Raw genomic sequence first — 27941 nt, 5'->3', positions numbered from 1 at the left:
GGTTCACAGGGACTTTAAAGAGCCACTTTATGTTATATATGCGATTTTGCAAATATACAACAGTTTGACGGCACAAGTGTTTAGATAAATCAGAAACAACATCAGAGTGTATTTAAAACCCTCCGGTTTTTAAAGGAAATGGGGAACTACTTTCTTTCGCCACGAATCCAAGCCTAGCATAACAGTGAAACCTCCGCTACTGATTCCAAATGGTCTTTTTTTTCCTAATTTGTGCTGTGCTGCTTCAGTGAAGGTATTGGATAAATAACAGGCTGGACGAGCGCGTTAATGAAACTCACAGAGAATGTTAATCCCATTGCACTCCGGGACTTTACATTGCTCCTGAAGATGTTGCCATGTGCATGCGATTAAGCGCCTACCGAAGACTTAAAAACTGCTGATACCATACTGCTCACCCTTGCAGTTCCGGATGGAGCCATAAAAGTCCAGCAAAACTGAATTCATCTGTGATTTGTTGATGTGTTGGAGGCCGAGATCGAGCTGTTTTTGTGATTTAAAACAATTCACAGCCCACATCGTTTGCTGCACAGTGTTTTTTATTCATATCAGGTTTCTTCCATTTCATCCTAATCTGCAGGTGTAACGGCTGCACTTCTTGCAATGTGACCTGTTCATGTCTTTTTTCAGCCTCTTATTCATCTGATTAGCTTTCATACTTGATATCAAATGCTATATTGTTGAAAAAGTTATCGTTTGCCATGTCTCTTTAGCCTAGCTACACGTAGACTAATTAGCTTCGCGGCGGAGTGATACAAACAGTCAGTAAAGCGGTTCAAGGGTCAGTTCCTGTGATGATCCTGGTGAAATAGCTTATGGCCATCAGCCAATCAGATTTGAGAACCAGAGAGAACTGATGTATAATACTGTGTATCAGTTCAGTAAATTCACATATAAAACATTTCTTCATAACAAATGTTATTTATTTGAAAAGGCTTATAGAACACTTTTAGAAAACATGTAGGATGCAAGAATATTACATGACGTTTATGGTGCTGGAGGCTTTTGCGTATAATATACAGGGCGTCCCAGGGCTTTTGTCATTGTACATCTTAGAAGGAAACAGCATGCTGAGCGATTACTAAACGGTCATGGCTTAGCTTCTGGGGTAGAACATGGCGTATTTAGAGGTGCGGAAGCCCAAAAGGTCTCTCATTTCGTTACGAAACTTGGACAAGTCTTGACGCAGATCGTTGAGGTTCTCCACCGTGGCCTGATCGGTGCTCTGCATCTTCTGCCGTGTGGACGTCAGGTAGCGGTGCACCAGACAACACATGATCTTCTGATAGTTCTCATCTCTTTTCTGTTTGAGGTTCTTCCATTCCTGAAAACATCAGCGAGAGAGTGATTTTTACACTCTAAAGCATACACAGCTTATAAAGCCGTACCTTGTGTGTCCGTACCTTGAGGCTGTTCTGTCTCTTGACTCTGCCTGTGGAGGTGTGGGAGCAGATCCATTTGCTTAGGCTGATCACCAGATAACACACAGTCTTCGGCGAGGGGAGAATGTTGAACGGTGGAGGCAGGGTGCACTTGTCATCGAAGTAGCTGAGCCACAGCTTGGCACGGGAAAACTTCCACTCCTTGTCTTCGTGGTTCTGCAAGCGGATAAAAACATCAAGATATCTTAAGGAATGCTCTAAATTAAGTCAAATATATGGTGCCTTATATAAAGCTGCTGTACAAGAAAAACAACAACAAAGAGAACGTTAAATGAACATAGATATAGCCTTGAAAAGTAATATGAATTAAATCCACGTAAAGATACACACAAATAGAGTTGAATGCCTGGGGGATGTCTAGACAGTAAGCAAGAGAGCATTTGCTGCCCTCACTAGGTTTGATGCACTCAGGACACTCAAACCTGTATGAAAGAAAGTCACCTGTATTACTTTTTTCTTCGGAACACAGATATTTTGAAGAATGTTGATAACCAAACATTGACCCCCATTGACTTCCAATGTATGGATACAAAACCACTGGGACATTTATCAAAATATCTTTTGTGGTCTGAAGAAGAAAGGATCATATACAGGTTTTGAATTATAAGAGTTAATTATACAGTTTTTGTAGAATAAAATCTTTCTGGTTCTCGAATCTGATTGGCTGAGAGCCAGGAGATATTCCACCAGTTTTGGTATATTGCATTAATATCACTACAAAAATATTAACTTTTCCCTTAAGTTTTACATGAATAAAAAAAACTATTTCATTTTTATAAAAAGGGTTTTAAATAAACTTGACCCCAAATTCTGGCAAATCTATTACTGTTGCTTTTTTTCGCTGTTATATCTGATAGGCCTACCTTATACATTGAGTACAAATGTTTTGTCATCACACTTTAACACTTGAAAAAGGCCACTCACAGCAATTTGTCTGAAGCTCTTGTGCAACATGGCCACCAGGAGTTTGGTAAGAACGATGACTACAACAATGTTGTATGTGCCGACAATAAGAGCGCCAACGAATGAACGCAGCTCCTCTGTGTTGCTGATCCTCGTGACGAACAAAGCCACATGTGCCAGAGAGAAAATGTACCAAAACAGGGCATAACATGTTCCCATAAACCTGCAAAAATAATTGAGGTTAAAGACAACAACATTTTAGTGTTTCCTGTAGTTTAAGTCAGCCATAAGCCAGCACCTCAGAGATGATGTATTTTGTAGGCTAACCTGGAAGTAGGCTCCGCGCTGGTTAACACAACAATTGTTACCTTTGAAGCCGAAATACAATCGGCAGAAGTAAAAAGCTAACACGATGCTATAAACAGACTACACTTAAGGTCGCTCGATATCAACGTCACCATCACCAAGCCTCCGACAACTCTTTCAAACTTTATAAAACAAGTGTTCCCTGGTAAGTAATAACTCTGTGAATGAATCCGCATCGATGTTTTAAAAGATTTGTGCCCATGTTGCATTAATTGTGAGCTTCATATACGCCATGACGTCTAACGTCCCCAACAAAGGAAGTAGTCGCTTTTAGCAACTTGTTAGCAAGTGTGTTTTTAAGACACAATAAGGTATAATTGGTGTGTTTTAGGTCATAGAATAAAACGTAGAATATTAACCATAAAACTATTTTTCAGGCGCCTTTTTTGATGATTTACAACAAAAACAATAAAAAAAATAAACATGGACCCAGTTTCACAGGCAAAGCTTTAGGCTAGTCCCAGACTTAAATTAATGTGCGATCTGTCTTAACTGAATATAATTTGCCCAGAAATATTTTAAAATATATTAGTGCTATTTTATGTCTCAAGATGCACACCAGTAATGTATTCCCAGTAGTAATGCATGGCGATGGATCCGGAAGTCCTAAAATGCAAACTCGCTTCCGGGTTTGCATACAAAAATACATCATCTCTGAGGTACTTAATATGTTCAAGGGGTTGAACGACCCTGTCACATTATTTGATAAACTTTGCGTCGACTAGTCGATAAAGTCATTAATAAATAAATAAGAGCTAGGAAATGTTTCGCAACAAGATGGGTGTGGGCAGTAAGATATGTGTGTGCAGGCTGCGGGGGAATGGCGGGACTCCCACAAAATAGCCTCTAAATATATAGTATCTAAATACAAATAAACTGTTGTTCATCTTTTGCACGAGGGCAACAACAACTAAACTAAACTTAAAAATACTTTTGCGGCGTCAGAACAAATCGTGAATGTTACGGACGAAAAAAGGACACATTGTGAATGACGCTTGCGAAAGCAGGACAAGATAACATATATTATTGACGGGAGTGTGACAGAATCTGGGAATGACATCCATCCCATGTGCATGTCCTTGGAACAGTCAGCCTTCTTAAAGGGACAGAGTCAATGAATCACATGACCCGCGACTAGTCGACGTTAAGCTTTAAATATCAAACCAGAGCAATAAAGGGACACTTCACCCAAATATTTAAATTCTGTCATCATTTACTCACCTTCGAGTTGTTCCAAATCTGTTTAAATGTCTTTGTTCTGATGAACACAGAGTAAGATATTTGGAAGAATTCTTGACAGATTTTACCCCCCCCATTGACCTCCATAGTAGGAAAAAATACAATGGTAGTCAAAAGTGCCCCAGAACTGTTTGCTGTCCTACATTCTTCAAAATGTCTTCTTTTGAGTTCAACAATTTTTTTTTTATCTTACTGTGGTGGGTATTACACTGGATTTTTAGTCTGCAAAGAAACTCCTTTTGGTTTGAAACGACATGACCTTTTATTTCAGACTTTATTTTGGCTGAAACTGAAAACAGACTCTCTGGTGACTATAAGTGAGATAAGAGAGATGAAGTACGTGTGAAACGTGTCGTTGCTCTGCCGCTGACAGAAGATGCCTTCGCAGTCTTTGCTTTCGTCTTTGCTTCTGGCTGGATCCTTCTGGTCCTTTCCATACAGCTGTGTCAGGCCGATGGTGAAAGAGATGAGCACCAGCAGGAACAAGCCAAGAAACTTGCCAAACTCTTGAAGCATCTGACCCATGGAGATCTACAACCACACAACATCAGACTTCTGGGCTTAAAACAACAAATAAAACCATGTGTCCAGTAATACATTTACAAAAGAAAACTAGCATTGACTGCTTCACAGGTTTGTTTGTTTATTTTTTTAGAACAGCTTTACTATGTCAAGGTTTATATATACAGTATATTTGTGTACACATGTATATGAACATGATCAAACATGTTTTGGCCGAGTATCTAAACAAGATATATTTATATCTTCTAAAACAAACATTTGTTTACATGTGGGATGTCAACTAGATCAATTTGAAAACAACTGGCCAGTGATAAACACAGCTCAGGTCAATTTGAGTTAAAACCATCAGTAGACGGACTCTTTCATGTGTCCTGTAGATGTTCACAGGTCTTCCCAGTGTGTTTGCTTTGAAACACAGCCAGGATCTTTTGGGAATGGCAAACATAACCACCCATTAGACTGGTTTCTTTTTTGTCACTCTGGTAGTCATGTCTGTATCTCATATATTGTAGCATCTTCATTTAAACCTCCATGATATGATGCTCAGCTGTCAGGCTGTTAAATGATCATTTTTGTTGGACATCAGAAAGATTTAATTGGATTTCAGTGAAGCATTCTGTTTAGAAAACCCTGCAATATTGTTCAATATATTGTTTGACACTTGTTGTATCTAAAACATGGCAATTTAGTTATTTTAAATTCTGTTATGTTTATCATGATTTAGCAACTTAAATGTTTTAAATTCATGTGTGAATGTACATTAAAAGTTACGTTAAAATGAAATAGATTGACTAGACACTTTTGCCAAACAAGAAAGCAGACGGGAGTAAATGTCTGAGTCAGTTCCTCGTAATGCATGAATCAGTACATCATGACTGGTAGAGAAACCACACAAATGTGGACTGGTCTATTATTAAAGAATCAATTCTTGAGATGAATAGTTTTCCATACATCACAACCAAACACTGATGTTAGCCTTACAGCAGGAAAATAGAGAGCCATTCACACAGGAATGGTATATTTATATATTTCTCTGGAATTGTGTGATAAATGCAGGGTGTTATGAGATCACTTGAAAAACATCTTCAGCTTAGACACAAAAGTTCCAAGGGCTCTGGCAGTAAACGGATACAAAGACTTGTAGCCGGATACTGTGATACCGTGGTTATTACCTGTAAGGGCCCCAAGATGGAGCTGGTGGTGTACATGAAGAAGAGACGCAGATAACTCAGAACATTGGCAAACGCGAAGAGACCCTCAGCAACCAGGATGGGATGAAAAGCGTCCCAGTTTTTTCTTTCAGTCTCTTCATTCTTAAACTAAAGAAGTGGACAGATGAAGGTCATCAAATAAACATGAATTATCCTTGCCATTATTTAACATCTAAGACTATAGATATGTAGCACAACTTCATAACTTTTGTGTCTTCAGCTCAAATACAGGGGGCGCCAAATGTCTACATTTAATGACTACAAGTGTTGATAATTAAATGTTCTGAAGTTGATACCTTGCTGTGAGCGACCACTTTTAAGGCGAATGTTGCCAAATAAAGTGAGTTCATGATGAAACTCAGCTGGTTCCGGGACTCCTCAAGGAAATCCTCTAAGCCTTCATACCACAGGCGCTTCACATCCGACCACACCATACCTACAGAAAGAAGAGTTTACCTTAAATTGATAGGAAGACTATTACATTTTGTGTTACTGTAGGCCAGTGACAAGAAAATATATACCGTAAATTATTAAATATATATAAAATATGTAAACATATTATATTAAATACATTATTGTAATAGCGTACATTATACACTTAGGCCTATCTTTCATTTATGTGCGTTCATATTTAATACATTTTGTTCCTATTAATATGTTTCAATAAAAAAACATTAATGAATCAAACAGTCAAATAATAAAGACAAGTCTTTAATAAACACTAAAAACATTATGTTATTTTAAACCACCATTGGGTCAAAAATGGACAAACCCAATTGTTGGGTTAAATTAACCCAAAAAGTTTATATTTGACCCAACAATGGGTTAAAACAACCCAACTGTCATGAATCAGACCTCTGTGGCTCTCTCTGATGGCCACCGGAGGGCACCCTCTCCTGAGTATTGACTTTCCCGGACTACATTTCCCATGCACCCCGCATAGAGACTAATCACCTGCACAGGTGTTCTCCATGATCTGCTCTACTTAAGCAGCATTTACACTCTTACTCATTGCGAAGTCTTGTTTTGTCCCGGCTAACATTTCTAAGTGTTAACGTTGATATCCTGTGACATGGACCGCGGAACGCATCTGAACAAGGGGGGGGCATCATTTCAAGTCACGCGGAGGGGGTGGGGCGCAAATGCATTGAAACAGACAATATTACTGATATATTAAATAACATTGCGGAGCACTTTATTTTATTCCGACATCACACAGTCACATCTACAGTACACACATGATGAATACGCACACATGTGTCCTCAGATTAACCCCTCTGATCCCACTTACATTCACACACAACAGGCCAAGCCTATTTACACATAAACGCATAGATGAAACTATAGCAAACACATAAAGTACATCCAGTCCACAACCACAACTCATCTTGCTGCCTCTAAATCAACATCATAGTCATTATCATCACAAGTCAAGACATTATTATCAGATTGATGTGCAGAGCCGCACAGACACACACTCACACCCACAAAACAAGTAAAGTTTTCCGCTCGTGTCACAAAATGTCAGCCAGTTAAAATCTTTGAACCACTGATATTGAACTGATCTTGCTTGTTGTGAAGACCCAGTCCCCTGTACCTTTTTGGTCTTCATAAGAACAGCAGGGTTTTGTGAGATCCCCCGCAGCACTCACTTGTACAGTGGCTGTCGGTAGCTTGGCTTGAAGCCGGAGGAGAGCAGCTAGCGGGCTCGTCTGAGTCTGTGGTGGAGATGGACGCTCCGGGTCTGTTGTTGAGGCGACAGTGGAAGCTGGAGTAGTTTGCTCATTTTGTTTTGCCAGTTTATTTGTTAAAAATCTCACATTGACTTCTGTCCCTTCATTGTCGCAGCCTGGTAATGCCGCCAGCGGTTAAACAGGTGCCCGCTGTTAGCTCGCGACGATGCTCTCACATGACAGACCTAGTAACTACGTCGACGTAACGTCGTAGTTGATAAACAATGCACACTAATTTCAAATCAAAATTCAGTAGTCAGTGTGAGTTTTTTTTATCGCAGCAGTTGGTGAGAGTGAGTGAAGCTGTGTGGTGACTAGTATTGTTTGGCTCGTAAAAACACGGATACAACTTTTATTCATATAAGATAGTTTGTCAGAGTACAAAAGTTGCCCGGGCCGTGGCCCCCCTGGCCCCCCCAGTTCCGCGGTCTATGTACTGTGACCCTTCTGTGTATTATCCTGGATTGTTTGACTACTGTTGATTCTCTGCCACTTGCCCTTGTGACCTTGCTCTCTGGAACTTCGACTGCTTTGCTGCCAACCCTGACTCTGGCCTGGTATCGTTTCTGTTTCTGCTCAGCCTCTGATATTCCTGCCACTGTTGTTTGATCACTGCCTGTTTCACCCTGATCTTGATTATTAAAGTTAATCTGCAAATGGATCCACATGCTTCCGAACCCTCATTACACCAACATTTTGAGTTGAAACCACCCGGCATAGGTTCATTTGTAACCCATAACCCAACATTGTGTATATTTAATAATAAAATATTGAATTAATCATTAACCATTGTGTGGTGTTCAAGTCTGTGCGACTTGTCTTCAATATTTGCTAAATAAAAGATGCAACAATTTTTTTTAAAGTTTAGACATTCACATTCACATTTTCACTCACATCATTTGAGATTTTAGTGCATTACAGAATAGCCGTTCATAATTATGTAATTTAACAGAGGAAAATCTGAAATATTTGCCATCTATGCTAGATTGTAATTGGGATACTTGCAGTATTTTATCTATTAAGTATTTTTACATTTTATGGATGTATCATATACAAACACGGCTAATGCTGTGTGTCCACTAGACCTGTGAACATTATAACAACAACACTATAAAAGGGTTAATAGTGAAACGCGTCATCATGCCAGATGGTATTCCTATCATCCCTTATGTTTTGTACTATGTACTATGTTTTGTTTATTTTTACAGCAACTGACTTGAGGCACTGGGTGGGACAAGAAAAGGAAACACGTATGCATAGTGTACATTCCTAAAGAATTTACGGTCCATTGAATACTGGAAAAAATAGTGTTTAAAGGGTTTTCACTTAGGAGTGAGTGCTTTAAAGGGTGCAGGCCTTATGCTTATTTTATGTGAGATTATCTTTTCAGTGTTTTTGACATTAAGAATAAAATAAAATACATGTTTTGCATTACAACCGTTAAATCTGTGTCTGTATTGCATATTCGAACCTTATTATCATTTCATAAGAGACGTGATGGAAACCTGCATACTATTAACAGACTAACTCCAAACTTTCACCCCAACATTTATGTGCTTGTTTTTCTCAACAAAAACACTGTAAATATATACATGATAATCATACGACCTTAGTTTTTATAGCATCATGTGCAATATGCTTTAGGCTCTATTGACGGGATTTTCATTTCTCAACACAAAGTGTAAAGTGTACTGTATTTAAAGTACAGCTTTAATGACTAACTTATTGTATGCTACTTTTTTATTTATCTTAACAATTCATATAAAGAGGACACAATTCCTTAAATATGTGTTTTGGGCCCGTTCTTTATTGTTTGATGAGCATCATATACAGAGATCTTTATTATGCTGCTGCCCCTTTAAGAGCACTTTATACAGATATACGGATCTAATATACTGTGAGGCGAATTTGCTAGATCCCTTCATTGTGATTATCCTCTTCAAATGACCCCGCAATGCAAAAGGAAAACAGGCAAGTGATAAAAACAATTCCACACAGGACAGCAAACACAAGGGCAATATATAGGAGACTAACATACGATAATTTACAAGGCAGGTGTGGGGAATGACACTGTAATGGAAGTTTTCTAGTCTTGCTTCATGAAGTGTTTTTCTTTGTTTTCTAAGGTGGTTATCATATTTTTCTCTATACGCGTCATATCACTCTGCCTTTGCCCTCGAGCAAGGGCCAAGATGTTCTGCTTGGAATAATAGGCATCACTTATCTTAAACCAGCTCGGCATTCTTGCTGGGGGCACAGGCAGAGACCAGAAAACGCCCTATAAACTCTGAAAGAGTGCCTCTCTGTGCGTTGCGTTTGTCTGGGCTAACACAACTTGTTTTAGGAATAAGAAAATTCCACAACAACACAATAAAGGGAAGCTAACGAGAGAACGAGAGGGGCGGGGCCAAAGATGAGACAAGAGAGAAAGTACAGTATGTCGAGACCGACAAGCACAGTATGTTCTCTCCACACAAAACACCTGGTACTGTCATGATCCTGCCCCAAGACTAGAAAAACCTGACAAGAAGTGGCAGAACCAGGACACCTTAAAAAATCAACTGAAATTGTTCGATTAACATTGTATGCCAGTTTGTTGTGTAAATCATTTATTTCAATAAATAAAATAAAAATGACGAATATGCTTGCGGAAAATACTCGATATGTGAATCGGGCCTTAGGCCAACGCCAAAAGCCAGTACAGATCAACAACCCACCCCTTCTGTGACCCAAGGTTTGTTCGTACGTTTCAGAGCCAGTGAGCAACAGACTTTCAAAATAAAATAAAAGCGCTTTAATGCACGATAAAATAATTGTCGCCGTTAATTAATGAATGCGTTAAAGCGTCAATAATACATTAATTTTTTCTCAGCATATACACATTATTTTACATTTATATCTGTTGTTATTAACGATGTTTAATTATTATGTTTAGAATTTTTATTACAAACTTTGCTTTTTCATTAATTTTTTCTTTAAAACCCCATTGACTCTGGAGTCCTTGCTTTAGAATAGCAATGGTTTAAAAACACTATTTGACTTCATCTCTTTCTTTTTTTTTTAGATTACTTACTGTGTGTTCACACCGAGCGCGAATGAGGCGTCAAGCGCGAGTGATTTACATGTTAAGTCAATGCAAAGACGCGAAAGACGCGCTAGCGCGAATGACGCGAATAGCGCGAATGGCGCGAATGACGCGAATAGCGCGAACATTTATGTGCTTGAATGACGCGAATTGCGCGAGTTGAAAAATCTGAACTTTGGCGAAAATTCGCGCCGCGTTAACCAATCAGGCGCCTGCTTGAGTAGTGACGTAGACGACGTAGCGAGCAGAGGCAGAAATAAAAAATGGAGGACAAGCTCATCTCAGTGTGTGGACACCCGGAGCTATATGATAAGTGTTGATAAAAATAGGAATAAAAAGGATCTTGCTTGGAAGAAAGTGAGTGAGGAGGTCGGAGAATCCGGTAAATTGTAAAAACATTTTCGTGAAGCGAATTTCACTCGCGAATGACGCGAATAGCGCGAATGACGCGTTTTTCACGCGCGAATGGCGCGAATAGCGCGAATGAAGCGAATGACGCGAATGAAGCGAGTAAACACAAAATGTTCAAGCGTCAAACTACTCGCGAATAGCGCGTTTTTGACGCCTCATTCACGCTCTATGTGAACACACAGTTAGATATTTTAAAACACAATATTGCTGATTAAAAACAAACTTTTTTAAAGAGTATGTCTCTTCTTGCTAGCAGGAGAAAATATTCTATACTCACCAAAAATCCAGAGGATAAGAAGGAAGTCAATCAGTTCTAAAGCAGGACCCATGGCATTCTTCTTGTCCTCATTGTAGACCAGTGAGTACAGGTTAAGAAGCAGGAGAAAGGTGAAGTAAGAGGCGCTGTGAATGATGAATTTCACGAAGGGTGTGTGGATGACCTGACCCACACGGGATCGAGGTCCCAGCAGGTAAAAGACGGACAGCAGCGGCCACAGTAGAGCCACGCTCAAAACAGACAGGATCTTTAAGCATGTGTGCTTACGACGGTAGCTTGCCATCTCTCCAAACCACACTGTGTTCAGGAACTGCTGGCAGTTGGACTGGGCCACAAACTGTGCGGGATGGAACATAATAACAAACAAATTACAAAACATAAGACTAACTTGTGTCGTCATCTATTTTAAGTGAGCACTGGCTATTGATCCTATATCAATACACCAAACATTTATTTCATTGATTTTTTGAATATGTTGACTATAATTGCTACAAATAAAATCAACAAATTAGACTCTACCCAGATGAAAAACCTCAGCATACATTACGCAAAGGTGCATTAGTCAGTGTTGCTCTTTCTGTCATGCAGTTTCACATTAAAACTGTGTTTGTTAAGAAGGTTGATCAAGTTAATCCTCCTGTGTGTTACATGCATCGAAAAAACAGTAAACCTCTAACCTCCTTCTGGTTGTATTTGATGGCCAGTTTGAGTCGACTGAGGTTCATGCGTTCCTCCATCAGGCCTCTCTTATTTATGTGGTCTTCGCTGGATGTGTGGTTCAGTATGACCTCCAGTTCACGAGAGTTTCGGGCCTGAGCCAGCAGGTCCTTGGCAAACATCTTGCACTGCTTGGCAAGTTCTTCATAATCATTTCTTTAATACAAACAGAATGAGACCCAGTTTGAGCACTAAAAGCAAATGTCCTGTACAGTATGTAGGCCTAGAGTACAGACCACTTCACAAGATGTAAACACTGGTCCAGCAGTTTTTTTCTTCTTCAACATTTAGAATTAAATTAGATATATTTTTTTGGGTTGCATTATGTTTGCACGTTTGTGTAGCGTTAAAGGAGTCATATGACACGGCTAAACGAGTATTATTGTTTGTTTTAGATGTAATGCAACGTGTATGACGATTTAAGGTACATTTTAGGCCACATAACATGCATGCTTGCCCCATCTCTCTGAAACGCGAGGATTCTTTACATACTGTAGCTCATCACTCCGAAAAGCGAGGTGTTTTTGGCCAGTTAAACAGTGAGTAGTGATTGGTTGAAAACTGCAATAGCGTGACAGAAATGTGACGCCTCTTACCATCTTCCAAAGCAAAAATGTATCTTAAACTTTTTATTTTATTTTAATAATTTTAATTAAAGCCAGAATTTTTTACTTGGTCTATATGACACTGCTGGACTTTTTAAAAGTATAGTCCTATTAAAATGAGTAATATTTACCTTTTGCAATGTTTTGGGTAAATTGTACAACATTAGATTAATGTAGAGATTAAAGTTGAAGCATTACGTGAAAACACTTTTTTGATCAGCACAAAACTTTAATTCGGATCTAGATATGAAGTCTACGTATATATTATACGAAAAGTTATATACTAATAAACAAATCTATTATATAACGTGTATAAATGTATCTTCACTTTATATTAAATATTCATTTATTATAATAAATAAAATACACTGTAAGCATGCTGTGGATAAAAGCATCTTTCCGATGCAGGAATATAAAAGACAAAAAGATCTCTGCTATCGCTCTCATCACCATCACTTTGTCATTACCGAAACTCCACTTCCACCAGGCTAAGCTCTTTCAGGTCAGCACTGAGCTCAAATGCACGGAGTATGGGGTCTTCCTCTGTAAGCATGATCAAAGATGGGCTGGCAAGGCATCGGTAGATATCTAGACGAAACCTGCAGGAGACACAGATGAAAAACATAACTATAAATACTTTGAAGAAAAAATGTTATTTAATTGCTCAGATGGTACGAACAATCCTTACTGCAGGATTTATTTAAGTTCAGGGGGCATGATTAATGAATGTTGCCAAATTCGAAAACTACCTTGACAGTTATAGTTTTAAATATACAAATCTATTTGTAAACCACTCTCAAATACGACTTTTGAAATGTCATAAGGCAATAAACCGATCATTCACTAAAGGATTTGTTTAAAAAGTAGTTGCCTTGAGTGGCGTAGGCTGTCCTTTTTGTTCTTGGCATTACAGAGTGTGCACTCGCAGCCCACAGCGTGAGGTCGGGGGAGTGAGATGTCTTGCTTTAACAGCATGGTCAGAATCTCATAATTGTTCCTGTGGGCAGCGAGAATGACAGGAGCAACATCCATAGTGGTGGAGTACTCTGGGTTTTGGATGCGCTGCATTAATTTCTAGAAAACAGATACACAGAGGATCCAGTTTAACAACATGAATTCAGGTTCAAGAATCAATCTCAGTTTTCCTTGCACTACAGCATTAACATGCCCCTGAGGTAAGTTGATAAGAATGGCATAGGCTACAAGGCCCTAAACCAGTCCATAATTGAGTAGTTCACACAAAAGAACCATTTTCTCTCTTCTTGTGCAGAAAACTTAAGAAGATATTCTGAAGAATGTTGATAACCAAACAACACTGAACCCCATTGACTTCCATTATATGAACACATTTATAAATATAATTTTTCTTACACAACATCCAAGTCAATTATGTTTGTCACTCAATAGGTAAACACACATAGCCTAATGGTCATCTGACAAAAATGCTGTATGAAGATGTGAATGTGTTTATATTACACATGTACATATAATAGTACATACTGAAACCCCGGTCAAGAAACAGATTTTTACATTATGAGTATAAATGGGGGATAATAAATGGGGAACATAATAAGTTAGTCAGGGAAACTAACCGCAATAGAAGGCTTAGAGGAACGCCTGGGCCGATGGTTGAGCAGGATATCAACAGCTCCTACAACTTCTGAATCAATAGCCACTAATAATGCATCTGTGGCCTGCACAAACACACATCAACACATGCATCTCAAACAAACAGACAGTTACATCTAACACATTATGTTACCTCTGAGAACATGGATGGGTGCCTACCTGGCAGCCATGGTCTAAAAGCAACTGAAGAATATCTAGATTCTCATTTTCAATTGAAATGGTGACAGCATCTCTACCCAGCACATCTACACAGTTGATGTTGAATTCGCCATGTCGCTTCTCCTCGAGAAGTTTCTTCACCATATAGTAGTCACCTGAAAAACAATACATCAGCGCAGCCCTTATGTATACAATTCACCTAAAACGGTCAGGGGTCTGTGATGGAAAAAAACACAGCCCTTAAGCCTTGTGGAGAATTTCTTTATATGGTAAGAATGGCTCCGAACTGACTCCTGCCTGCACAATGTAACCAAAGGAAAGTCTAATTCAGCCCTTTATTCAGTTATGCACTGGTGCTTAAATCATTTTAGCAGCATTTGCAAATGTTCCCTGGACATTTTGCTCTGTTATTCACTGACATTTAAATGTTATTTATCATTTATCAGTTATTAAGTGTTTTCAAATACTTTTTAACACTAACGTATAAAATAAACTGTATATTCTGGGTTTTACATTATTTTAAACCCTTTTTTGTAATGCTTTTATCATTGTTTAACAACTATAACAAATCGAATTAGATGCTCTATTTCAGGTGTATGTTAGTGAAAACAAATATGAAATAATGTGAAGAAATATTCCGTTATACGTCACGTGAACTCACCCTTCTCGCAGGCCAGCAGAAAGAGCTTCTCATCTAAAGTGGTCTCCTCCTTCACCTCTCTGACGTCCTTTAATGCCAGATATTTATCCGGAGAGGACGCGTCCGTGCCCTGATATAGAGCTGCCATTATAACAGAGAGAGAATACGGCAAAGCACTGATGTGCATCCCACTGAGCACTGTTACACCTTTATACGCATGAAACCACCGAAATCCCAAAACTGAACGTAATACAACCGCTGATCAGTCGTGATGCAAATTATGTTGCGCTCTCTGATGAGGCCTTGGTTTTAAACAACAGATATTGACTCTTTTATCATCTGAATAAGATCCAGCGCTTCGCCTATGCGTATGGCACGGTAGCGATACCCTTAATCGGTGTATATGACGAGAATCTAACGGTGTCCATAACCACATCCTCTCTAAACGATAATAAACGTAAGAACAGACCGAAGCATCGCGATGTAATGTGTTGCGCTGGTGCTGATGGTGCTGGGAATGCGCATGCGCGCTTACCACCGACGAGCATCAGTTGTATCATAAGCCGTGGATTGTCCGTATTTGCTCTAGTGTTAGTTTAATTTGTAGTAAAACCCAGTAACCACAAATTTGTATTGTAAACATTGTAACCTTGTTTTTTGTCAGATTGATCACTATTTTATACACCGTTGTGTTTTTCAAGTTACTATGCTTTAACTAACAGTTAATAGAAAGTATTTACCAGTGTATAGTGATGTAATTGTATAAGAGTATGCCTAATGAGGAACTTATTCACAAAGATGCGTGTTTTTTCAAAATTACGTTTATTTTTTCTTAACAATTGTTAAAACATGAATACAATCATACCAGTGGTTCATCTACACACATTGCATATTTTTTCCCCGTTCCAATTCACAGCAAAAAGTGCAAATAATCAGCAATTTGGGAATTTTTTAAATAATAAAACAAAAAAGAAATGACAATGCTTGATGTTCTATATTTAAATAACTTTAAAATGTTGTTACTTTTTAACATTAGGATTACTTAGAGTAGCTGTTTTTCACTGAATTTTCATGACAAACAGCATGAGTCAATGTGTCACATGGAGTTGTATAGAAAACAAAATAAATCCCAGAGAATCTACAGGTGAACATAATGTAGAAATTGTAAACCAGACAAAAATATAAGTCTCAAAAAGGATTGCATGTGTTTAAAGGCATCAATATTCATGGTCAAGTATACCGATGTATACCAGCATAAATAAATGTAAATCAAATGTCAGGATGGGCAGACATAAGACAACAACATATCAATCTCATTGCTGACGATAACAGCGGCGGGATGAATGGCCTCATGTGTGTAATGACACGAAGTCATCTGCCAGACGTCCATGTAGATAACTCCATCAATCTCACTGAACATCTCGCTCAACGCTATGTTTATCTGCATCCGGTACCATTCGTGTCCATAATCATTCTGTAAGAGAAGACAAAAATCTGTCACAAAACCTACATAAAGTCCTAACTTAACACATAATACTGGATCTACTTAATGAGGTGGCTAAGTTGTATGAATTTGTATGTTTTAATATGATTTGCTTTCGTGCCAGTGATGTTAGGTTCAGGGGTGGAGTAAGGGCTCGCAGTTTCTTGTCCCAGATCTAAATTAGAAGGTAGAGCAAAAGTTTAAAGTCGTTGAATACTGTACCACTGAGATTCCAGTGTTTCCAGACTTGATGATGACAGTAGTCTCTGGTGCACGCTTCAGTAGTCGAATCACTGCTTGACGAATTTTGGCCACTTTATGCACATAAAACGTCAGTGGATGAAAAGCCATGTGGGCAGCTATTGTGAACACAACAACTGTATGACGGCCACCGGTTATATAATCAATTTCATTGCTGATATAATGCAGGTCAGCGGCTGGCATTTTATGAAATCGCAAAGGAAATCCATGTGTCCTCCAGTGAATTATGATATTATTTGTCAAGTCCACAGCCATTAGGGGTCCAGTGTTGAAACTAGTGTGAATATCCAGTCTTTTCAGACCTAAATAATACAATTAAGGGTCATTTAAATATGTAAAGATATATTTTATTGTGAGGGTCTCTTTTGCACCTACATGTCAACTAATTCCCATTAGAGTACTAGAGTGCTAGGCTGAGGTTTGTTTTATGGCTCAACATTGGGGAAAAATGTTCTGAAATAATTCCCAGTGTTTATTGTTATTGTTCTATTGTAGAATGTTCAAAAGACACCTTTAGAATTTATTTATATCTTCGTTGCAGTATTTATACATTATACATTAAAGTGCCTTGTTTATCCAACTGTATAGTTCTTGGACCACCCAGTTATCAACTGACACCTTTAACTACCTTTAATCACATACTGTATTCAATATCACAAAGTATTTTTAATATGAGTTATAAAATGACTTACCTGGCACACTGCTTTCAAAAAACTCAAACCACTGTCTTGTGGTAGAGTCTCCCAACATGTACAGAATCTTGTTTTTTAGACAATCTGCCATTTGTGGAGGATTAAACCTTCTAGTGTTACATAAAAAAGATTTCCAGACATCTTGAAAATAGAATCCTGCAGGAACTGGTGTGGACAGACCAGCTCTGCATCTCTCAGTTGTAGCTTTAGTAAAGAAGAAAGCATATTTTCGTACAGGGTTTGCGATAAATATGCAAATTATTATACGGTACTCGATTTACATATGATATTTGTCCACTCTGAACATACCAATGCCTGCAGGGTTGAGAAGGACTCTTATTATGTGTGTGTCTCCAGCAATACCAACATTTGTTAATTTGCTGTAGAGAAAACGAAAATGTATGTTCCTTGTCAATTTGACCCAAATTGATTTATCAGTTAACCATTTTTTGTTGCACCAAGCTACAGGAAAGCTGTATATATAATATTATAAAATATAATGTAATATAAATATACTGTATATGATTTTACAATGTAGCAGATTTAAGTGGGTGTCTACATTTGAACATACATTCGAAAGAATTAAAATAAATGATTTAATCTCTGATATTTGATCATTAATACAGTATAAGACTATGCGCATGTGCTGTGTCCTCTCGTGGATGGGCGTTGGAGACTGCCACAGGCAGAATTGAGAGTTGCTACCACTGCCTTGCTATCTAGCCACACAACTCGCTCTGGGGCGCCAGAAGGAAGTTTCCGGTGGACGATGCAGCCCGCCAGCCGCGCACGCGGTTTCGGAGACGGCGGCTCCGTGGGCATCGGCTCATCCTGAGGCAAGGCCACCGGGGGTCTGCTGACTGGCCGAGAGATACCCTCCTGCGGTCGCCAAGGCTGCATCCGCCGGCTCAACGGACTCCACAAGCTCTCGGAGGGAGGTGGGGTTTCTCATGGCCACTGGATTTCTGTACCGGCGAGGCAAGGCCCGTAGCAGGCGGTCGTCCTCCGTCAGGAGCCATAGATGGGCAAGCCTCGATAGCTGGGTGGTCTGTGTTTGAACGGGGACTTGCTCATTGCAGACCCACTGATTAAAGTGCTGCCCCACTGCTACCGGAGATAACCCCACCCGGGCGGGGATTTCGGCCTTCAGCCTCTCGTGGACTTCATGGTGTAGGGCTTGAAGAGCAAAGTATGCCCTCTGTGCCTCGCCGGTCAAAAAGGGGGCCAGCAGCCGTGCCCAATCGATTTTGTCCCAGGCTTCTCTGTTGATGATTACCTCAAAGGTTTGGAGGTACACGTCGATATCGTCCAACTACGTCAACTTGGTGAGGTAATGATGTGCCGTGGCGCGGGCATCGGGGAGCGTAACTCGGGCTGCTTTGGCTTGCATGGTCTGGAACTGGTGTTCCAGGCTCTTTTGCCGGCGAGTGAGCTGTTCCGTGAATAGATGTTGTTGGGAGGAGATGTCCGTAAGGCGGCGAATAATTTTCTCCATCTTCCTCAGTTTTTTTATTAAAAGTCGGTGGTCACGTTCGCCTCCTTCCTTCCTTACTTTGAACTTTTTTCATCGCACTTAAGCTCTATAATTACAACCAGAATGCCAGAAAAAATGTCTTGTTTGCAATTGGTATGGGCAGCCTACAACCCACATGAAAGTTTGCCAAAGATAGCCTGTACCTAAACTGTGCTCAAACAATGCACAAAAATGAAATATTGTTTGACATTTGTGGGCATATGGGATAGATGTGTTTCAGAGTTAGATGAGCTTTCATTTACCTTGAACAAAGTTGCCTCTCAAAAGGAGTTAGCTGAACTTCAATTGCTCCATTTTCATGATGTACCCAGTGGTCACAGGAAAGTTGTTTTGGTCTGTCACACTGCCACACAGTCTCTGTTTTCACATCCTTATACTCACAGCAGCAGTTTTTTTTACTCCAACTTCCACGAGAGCCCCATTTAAGATTACATTCAACTTTTTCACTTATCTTGACTCCATTGGGACCTGGTCCTTCAAAGTAACCGATATAGTGGCTGCGTGGGAATGAAGTCTCCCAGTACTTTTTAAGTCTCTGCACAAGTTCACTAGGATACATCAGACGTACCGACACTTGAGCTTGTCCTTCCCAGGGTAACAGAAGATCAACGGTGTATGTCCCATTATGATGATCAATCACTTCTCCATAAACACTTGCCTTCAAGAACACAAATAGAGTCAACAATGTTATTCATTATATTTTCATTTACTCATTGACAGAATATAAAATTATATAAATATTCTTTACATAAATACACATAATGTAAGTAACATGTAAACACAATATACACTGTGATTCATTTACAGTATAAGTACTGCTTTCTTATTTCATTGTTCCTAGAGATCTATTGTCCTGAAGTGTTAAGTCTCACAATAAACATTACGATCCTCTCTCTACAACCTATTTTGAGCCTACCATAGCCTAAAGCACCACTCTGTAAAATGGTAACCACAAACCTAAAAAATATAACAAACTTCCAAGATAAATAAATGTTAAACACTAATAAGTCTTTCTCACACTGAAAAAAAACATATGTGACCCTGGACCACAAAACCAGTCATAAGTAGCACAAGTATATTTGTATCAATAGCCAACAATACTGTGTGGGTCAAATAATAGATTTTTATTGTATGCAATAAGATATTAGGAACCTCAACCTCTTATTTACGTTCTCTCAGTTAGTTCTATCACCCCACATCTGTGTGAATTATCCTCGCCTTCTCAGTGTCACCCACAGCAGCATTCACCATCACTGAGGGGATCGCTGACTCCGTGTGTCATGATCCTGCCTCTTCTTGTCTTGGTTTTCGAGTCTTGTGGCAGGATCATGTCAGTCCCATGTGTTTTGTGAGGAGAAAGAGCATTGTTTTGGTTTGAGAAGCCATGCTCTCTCTCCGGTGACACGTCCTTTAGTCCCGCCCCCTTGTTTCCTCGGTTAGAGGTCCATTAGTGTTAGTCTTGTCTCCAGCCCTGGTCCATCTTTCCCTTAGTGTTTCAGTCCCCTCACCTGCCTCGTGCAATCCTCCTGTTAGCTTTCCCTTAGTGTTTCATCCATGTCACCTGCGGCCACTCTCCCAGTGTCATCAGTCCTTGTTAGTGTTTCCCTTTATCAAGCCCCAGTTTCCCTCTGTCCCTTGTCGGTTCATTTTGCACACTTACCCTTCCCAGTCTGTCTGGATTACCCGTGTTCCTGTTCCCTGGACTCAAGTTTGTGGACTTATAGCTTCTTATTCTTAAGACCTTGTTTGTTTTGTCCCCCTTGGGAAGTTTTAGTTTTCAGTCTTGTTTGTGTTCATGTTTTCCCCATCGAGGGTCTTTGTTTTAATAAAGGTTTTGTTATTTAGCAAACCGCTGCCTGCGCTTGGGTTCTGTCTATACTTCATAACAGAATGAACCGAACACAGAGAACCCAGCAGGCAGCCAGCGTCTGTGAGCAGTCCTCTGCCTCTTCGGCCAGCCAGGACCACCAGCATTGGTGGCAGTCGACCGCTGACTTAATCCAGCGTGGCGATGGTCCTTTCCCTCCTCAGGGAGATAGGACCGTGGGTGAGTATGCTCGAGCGTCTGTGGCAAGACGGGGTTTTCTGCCAGAGACGCTCATGAATGCCTACTTCCTGGCGGGCCTCGTTAAGCCTCCACCGTTGGAGGAACGGGAGAGGCTGATCCGGGGGTCCTTTCAGCAACTGGTCAGCAGTCTTGTCTCCAGCTGCCCCTCGGCTTCGCGCTCTCTCCTTCCTCCGATCCCAGATAGTCGTTCCCTGAGGATTGGGGTTTTGGGCGTCACCACACACTCTGCTCCACCACCAGCTAGCCTCTGTGGTAGGCGTGGACGGCGGGAGTCGTGGGACTCCCCGTCCGACTCTTCCAGCACGGAGATAGTGGGGTCCCCAACCGCTACTCTGCAGCCGGCCACACGTCCTGTGAGCCGGTCAAAGAGGAAGAAGCAGAGGAGAATGGCACCATCCTGTCCTGCCCAGCAGCCGGTATCCAGCCCTGCCCAGGCGTCAAGTCCGGTGGTCCCGTCAAGTCTGGTGGTCCCGTCAAGTCCGGTGGTCCCAAGTCCGGTGGTCCCAAGTCCTGCACCCAGTCCTGTCCAGCCGGCCTTCCTGTCATGCCCTACCCCTTCTAGTTCCTCCCACTCCAAGAGAGGTATCCCTACCATGCCCAGGCCTTCCTACCCCACCCCTCCGCCCAGCTCTAGGAAGCAGGGTCCTGTTCCTCCTAAGTCCCCATCCAGTTATTATGTTCCCAAGTTTGTCCCACCCATTTCACCTCCTCCCTTCCCATTGATGTTTATTTTATTGTCCAACCCCAATCCCTTTTTAGTCATGTCAGCCCTGCCCCTAGTGTGTTCTGTTCTGTGTTTATGATGTCTGTCCTCCTGTCTGTCAGTCTTGTCATGTTTAGTGTGGTCTTGAAGAACTCCTGGAGGAGTTCTTTAAGACGGGGGCTCTGTCATGATCCTGCCTCTCCTTGTCTTGGTTTTCGAGTCTTGTGGCAGGATCATGTCAGTCCCATGTGTTTTGTGTGGAGAACGAGCATTGTTTTGGTTTGAGAAGCCATGCTCTCTCTCCGGTGTCACGTCCTTTAGTCCCGCCCCCTTGTTTCCCCGGTTAGCGGTCCATTAGTGTTAGTCTTGTCTCCAGCCCTGGTCCATCTTTCCCTTAGTGTTTCAGTCCCCTCACCTGCCTCGTGCAATCCTCCTGTTAGCTTTCCCTTAGTGTTTCATCCATGTCACCTGCGGCCACTCTCCCAGTGTCATCAGTCCTTGTTAGTGTTTCCCTTTATCAAGCCCCAGTTTCCCTCTGTCCCTTGTCGGTTCATTTTGCACACTTTGCACATTTACCCTTCCCAGTCTGTCTGGATTACCCGTGTTCCTGTTCCCTGGACTCAAGTTTGTGGACTTATAGTTTCTTATTCTTAAGACCTTGTTTGTTTTGTCCCCCTTGTGGGAAGTTTTAGTTTTCAGTCTTGTTTGTGTTCATGTTTTCCCCATCGAGGGTCTTTGTTTTAATAAAGGTTTTGTTATTTAGCAAACCGCTGCCTGCGCTTGGGTTCTGTCTATACTTCATAACACCGTGTGCTAGTGACTCTCCACCAGTGGTGTGCGGTGGACTTAAAAAATGAGGAGGCAGATTTCTACCCATGTAATTTTTGTTCATCTCTGCACTGTGTCATTTCAGTGTTTATGTGTGAAAAATTCCTTTTAATTACTACAAGTTCATTACAGTATGTACTTCTGATTTTTGAAGTTTTTTATTTTCCCTGCTTTGGGAAAAGGTACATCAACACCACCTTCATCTTTTTCTGGAACATTTGGGATTTCCTATATAAGAATAACATCATTACCAATACCATCCATTTAACTATTAGCAGTCCCAGAAATACTCAAATCAATAGATGTGACTTACTTTAGCCTTGCTGCTATCCTGAGCAAGCCTGATCACAAGCAAAAGTTTTTGAACAAATCTGAACCACGTAATATTCTGTCAACAATCGATAACTCTGCCTCCGCCATCTCCGACACGAATCCTAAACTCTGATTAATACAACTAATAAAACAATTTAATTAACGTTCAAGCTAATTTAGCGCCCGCAGTTTAAAATGTAAGACGAAGACGAGCAGGAAGGCGGGATCTCTCTGATGAGTTAATCCAATCATAGCCCGTTGGAGGCATTGCCTCCTCTCACGTGACTTTTCTCCATTCTTTTCAATTACCCCCACTCAAACTCACAGCACGCTTTAGCGGGGTATATGTAAAGTCAATGAGCTGAGAGGAGGCAAGCGAAACGCTGCCTCCCTTTGGAATTATTTCGAGCGGGGTCGCTGTTTCACACTGTTGTACACGCTGATTTATTTCATATTTAGCTTAATACGTTATATCTGCTGTCCTATTGTATTTCTGAACTGTTAATAATATTCTCATTCGATTATTTTCGAGGGGGAGGGAGGCACTGTCTCCCTTGCCTCCTCCGAGGAAACGCCCCTGCTCTCCACCTACTACTACACTGAGGATAGAGCCCGACCCCGCGTACAAGTGACTCTCCACCTACTGCTACACTGGGGATCGAGCCCGGCTCAAACTCTGCAGGGATCACAGATAATCCGGCTGCCTTCTCGGTGCTCACAGACTCATCCGATGCTGGCACCGATACCCACTGTATTCTCCTGTGACTGAGCGGACGTGCACTCTCCCATCTCGGCTGGCGCTGCCGTACACTGAGGTTCCCCCAGTTGGCCTCTCAGTCAGCCTGGACGTTCTGCTCGTCGATCACTCTTGTTTCTGTTGAACTCACACGGACTCAATCTTTGGTGCTAACTAATAAAGCTATCGTTACCCCCCTGCAATTGAATCCTTGTGTTTCTCATTCGTGACAAAATTATTTTAACGCCCCCTGTAGTTGTTAACTGTATCACTTAATTCTCATCTTTGAGCATTAAAACCACATATGTGAAAGCTTTTTCCTGCAAATGCTCGCATTGCAGATTCAGAGATGAAACAGAAGTGCTACGATCATTTCAGCACCAAGTCTCCGTGGTCAAATGTGTTAAGTGTGATTTGTTACAGGTTTAAAAATTAATCCGGAGCTAACATGCTATTTCATTCATTCTGAATTCTTAAAGCTGTTAAACGTGCTGGCTTCTCAAGCTTAACATGGTCAACTTATTTCGTAACATGGGTTCTTAGCCCCTTATTGGACAATTCTCAAGGAAAAGCACGCCCATGCGTCATCCAGTGAGGAAAAAAGCACACCCACTCATCAACTAGCCAGTGTGAGAAAGCCGCTGACCGCCCAAGCCCCGTAACGCTCACCGAACCCGTCTCCTATGGGCGTCGCCAGACATTCCTGTAGCGGATCCACACCACGGCGTGCAGAGGAAGAGATTTCGGTTACAACACTGGGTGGCGATTTCCTGACATCAGACGCTGAGGACTCCCTGCAACTCCCGGCTATGGCCGACGTGGAGATGTCAGCCGTGCTTGCCTGGACCCGCATGAGCATCGGGTTCACGGCCGGATTCCCTGTACCTAGACAAGAAACACCGGGGAACTGCTTTGCGTCCCGGTGCCAGTTTTCTGGCGGTGCATGACGAGCTCACGAAAACCAGAAATGCCCCTTCGGCGCGTTCGCGGCAGACAGGCTCGGTCGCCGTGACTTCACTCGACTCTAGAGCAGCTAAGGGTTATGTCGGTACCCCAGGTAGAGCATGATCTTGTGGCACAAGTGCACTTGTGTCCACCGACGTGCCACCTGGAAGCACAGACCAAGGCTCCCTTCCAAAGCTGGCTCCCTTCCAAATCACTGATGTTGATGGCTTACAGTGCGGCGGGTCTGCTGCCTCCACCCTTCACGCCATGGCCATCCTGCAGATCCACCAGGCTAAGGTGTCGGAGTGGTTAGATGAGGGAAATCAGGACCCAGTGGTTATGCAGGGCCTGTGCACCGTCACAGACCTCACTCTCCGGGCAACCAAAGTGGCAGCGCACACACAGGGTCTAACGATGTCCACTCTTGTGGTCCAAGAGAGATACCTTTGACTGAATCCTGCGAAGAAGGGAGGCGTTGTGAGAGTCCGCTTTCGTGAGGCACCCATCACACAGCGTGGGCTGCTTGCTGACACCGGCGAAGACTTCCGAGTCTTTCGAAGGAATAGAGGACGGAGGCAATCAGCCTCTCAGCCTCTCTGCCGTGACCCGGCCCCGTTGGTGTCTGCATCCCAGCAGCCCCACCCCTCTGTACTCCGCCCTGGCCAGTGCCCCCTCCTTAGGTGGGTTTCAACGGAGGACATCAACCCTCTGCCAGGAAGGCGTTTGGGTACTCCCTGACCGAGACTGGCACGAATGCCTTTGTGCACAGCTGGCTGCGGGACAAGCTGGAGTACATCTCCCCCAGTGAGCCTCCCCCCACAGGTACTGTGTAGAGCCAGGGTAGAGGAGCATCTAAAGTCTGACTTGGCGTCCACGATCCAGTTCACCGGTCTCTGTTTGGAGACAGCTTCCCTGCTGTCAAATTTTGACTTCAAATTAACTAATACACATGTGGCCAACACATGTGGAATATTCCAAGTTGAAAACTCCCCTACTTAACTTCCCATGGAAAGTTCCAGAAACATACTGAATTTTTTCAGCCTTTTGCAACCTAGCTGAAAATAGATTTACAGTAGTGAAGAATTACATTAGTATTTATTACATATATTTTCCAATAACCCCTATAATCCATATAAAGGATTATACTGTCTCATGTTTCACAGTATTTTATAGTATACATTACAGTAAAAACTCCATTATGGTGTATGAAATCATGACACAACATAAGATAAGCTCCCGTTTAACAATTTAAGTATATTTAAAATGACTGAAGAAACATACCTTTAAGTTAAAATTGAATAGCTTTACTTGGAAAAAATCCCCTCCATATATTTTCAAGTTGTTGATGTGATCTCTGGCTGTGATGATTACACAGATCTTATCTCCCAATTTGTAAGTGTCATTGGGTCTCAAAATAGAGAATGTTGTGTAGACTGGACTTGTGCTGAGATTCAGTTGAGTGATTTTATGATTTGGACTAGACCAGTCAAGAGCATTCTGTAGTCTATCCCACTCCTCCTGACTGATTCCCATGTCAAAAGCTGAAATTCTGGATGATGCATTTGGGCAAGCAGCTTTAGGACTGGGGGGATAAAATCTTCTCACCATTAGCAATTTCCAAAAAACCTATAAAAGGCAGCCGGACAAAAACACAAGAGTGGAATTATGTTTCGTTTTAAAAAGATATCCTCTTTGTTTGCCTTGCCAAAAGACGATACAACAAAAAACAAATGGTTACATTTTATTTTCAACACTGTTCCAGAGAAGTACAATCTAAATGTTTAGGTTTGTGCAGAGCATTTCAACAACGATTGCTTCACGAATCTGGGAGAGATCAAGACGGAAGCTCTTGTTAAAAAGTGAGGCAATTCCAACAGTTTAAACTCCGCAAGGAATGTCTGGCGCTTCAGATTCGCAGCCTGTAAGTATATTTTCATTGTAAAAGACTTTGTTATGGACTAACCCGAGTTGAGTTTGATGTTATTGTTTCTTTGTTTGATCTGGACATGTGCGCAACGTGGAAAAATAGCTAATAATCAGTAATTCTGTTCCAATTAGAGGCAACAAATGTCGTGTTTATAAATGTCGTGTTTATCTAAATAAAAGTCGTCAAACTCAAATACCAAAATCATACACAAAAAAATCAACAAAATACATCATGAACTACACAACATTGGGCATTTACACTCCCACAAATCCAGACACAAATGATTTCCCAATAGCATCCTTAAACAAAAAAAATTACATTTAGAGACAGAAAAGAAAAGAGACCGTTTAACCAGTCTCCAACAGCAAAACCAATTTTTGGAATAGAATTTTCCATTCAATGTCTTAACAAAACATTCTCCCTTCTTAGCTAATTTTATTGTACCAAGAAGAACCTTTACTCTTGTTACCAGACCATCTGACTATATGAACAAGAGATATTCTTTACGCCAGCGGCCCCAGAATTGTTCAGCAAGATATTGGACATGAAGCCATATTTTCCATGCATAGATGTCTTCCATAGCAAACCTGCCTGGAGGAGGTAAAGCAATTGAGGACTTCATAGTCAGAAGATGATTTGGCGTTAGAGGTTCAAGATAATTTAATTAATTCTGTTGACATCCAGTTTTTTGAGGGCTTCAACAAACTCATTCTTAGCACCATCAAAGTTACTCCCTTGATCTGATTTGATCTGTCGACCTGCTCCACGAATGCGATGAAACATTGCAAGCCATTAATAAAGGAATCTATGGAAAGGGTATCAAGCATTTCAATTGTGAATAGCACAAGAAGAGAAGTAAGTTAAGATCAGTCCATATCTTTGATGCACCTTTCATACTTGCTTAACAAGAAATGGACCAAAACAGTCCATGCCACAATAAGTAAATAGCGGGGAGGAATTCACTCCCTCAGTGTCAGACACCAAACAGGACGAGGACCACAAAAGCGTCACGTTCAAAAGTTTATTTAAGGGTTGGGGGTTAAGGGGATTTCCGGGGTTCCGGGGGGGTACAGGAGTTCCAAGAGTCTGCGTGTGTGTGTTCCCCCAGTAGCCAAACAGCGATGGCAGGAGCTGGATGATCCTGGGGGAAACACACACACAACAGCAATTGAAACGAAGCAGCAGTACAGTCAAGGACTAGGCGGTATACGTAGAAAAGGGACGGAAGGCAGGTCAAGATTACCGGGGCTGGAGAACATAGAAGTAGTCGAGCGGGTCCGGGATCACAGGCAAATAGTCAGAGGCGTTTTCCAAAACAGGCAGGTAACGGGTGCTGGTTGCAGACGATCTGACAAGTGTGGACTGAAAAGCAAGGCTTTAAATACAGGGCATGATGAGTGGTGAATGCAGTGCAGCTGGTAGGTAAACGAGGGTGAGGCAGAGCAAAGCAGGAACAGGTGGAGGTCATCAGACTTCAATCAGCGTGTGTTACCAG

General features: G+C 41.4%; 2 protein-coding genes across 2 annotated transcripts; both read right to left on the bottom strand.

Annotated features, from left to right (window-relative positions):
* Positions 1–542: 542 nt before the first annotated feature.
* Positions 543–15476, bottom strand: trpc1 (transient receptor potential cation channel, subfamily C, member 1). The gene is made up of 13 exons (XM_079487582.1): positions 14979–15476; positions 14318–14472; positions 14122–14223; positions 13401–13603; positions 12997–13128; positions 11885–12080; positions 11208–11544; positions 5998–6137; positions 5663–5809; positions 4309–4499; positions 2385–2586; positions 1422–1616; positions 543–1342 (listed from the first exon to the last, which is right to left on the bottom strand). Exons 1-13 carry the CDS (start codon positions 15142–15144, stop codon positions 1115–1117), a joined length of 2394 nt encoding a protein of 797 aa, XP_079343708.1. The 5' UTR covers positions 15145–15476; the 3' UTR covers positions 543–1114.
* A 292-nt stretch (positions 15477–15768) lies between these two features.
* On the bottom strand, positions 15769–26139 carry LOC306912165 (NXPE family member 3-like). The gene is made up of 6 exons (XM_079488068.1): positions 25801–26139; positions 19170–19585; positions 17703–17773; positions 17394–17597; positions 16663–17003; positions 15769–16431 (listed from the first exon to the last, which is right to left on the bottom strand). The coding sequence occupies exons 1-6, from the start codon at positions 26125–26127 to the stop codon at positions 16234–16236; spliced, it is 1557 nt and encodes a 518-aa protein (XP_079344194.1). The 5' UTR covers positions 26128–26139; the 3' UTR covers positions 15769–16233.
* Positions 26140–27941: the final 1802 nt, after the last annotated feature.

This window comes from Barbatula barbatula (assembly GCF_947034865.1).
Source record: "Barbatula barbatula genome assembly, chromosome: 23".
Taxonomy (NCBI): domain Eukaryota; kingdom Metazoa; phylum Chordata; class Actinopteri; order Cypriniformes; family Nemacheilidae; genus Barbatula; species Barbatula barbatula.
This window is presented reverse-complemented; position numbering and strand designations above follow the sequence as displayed.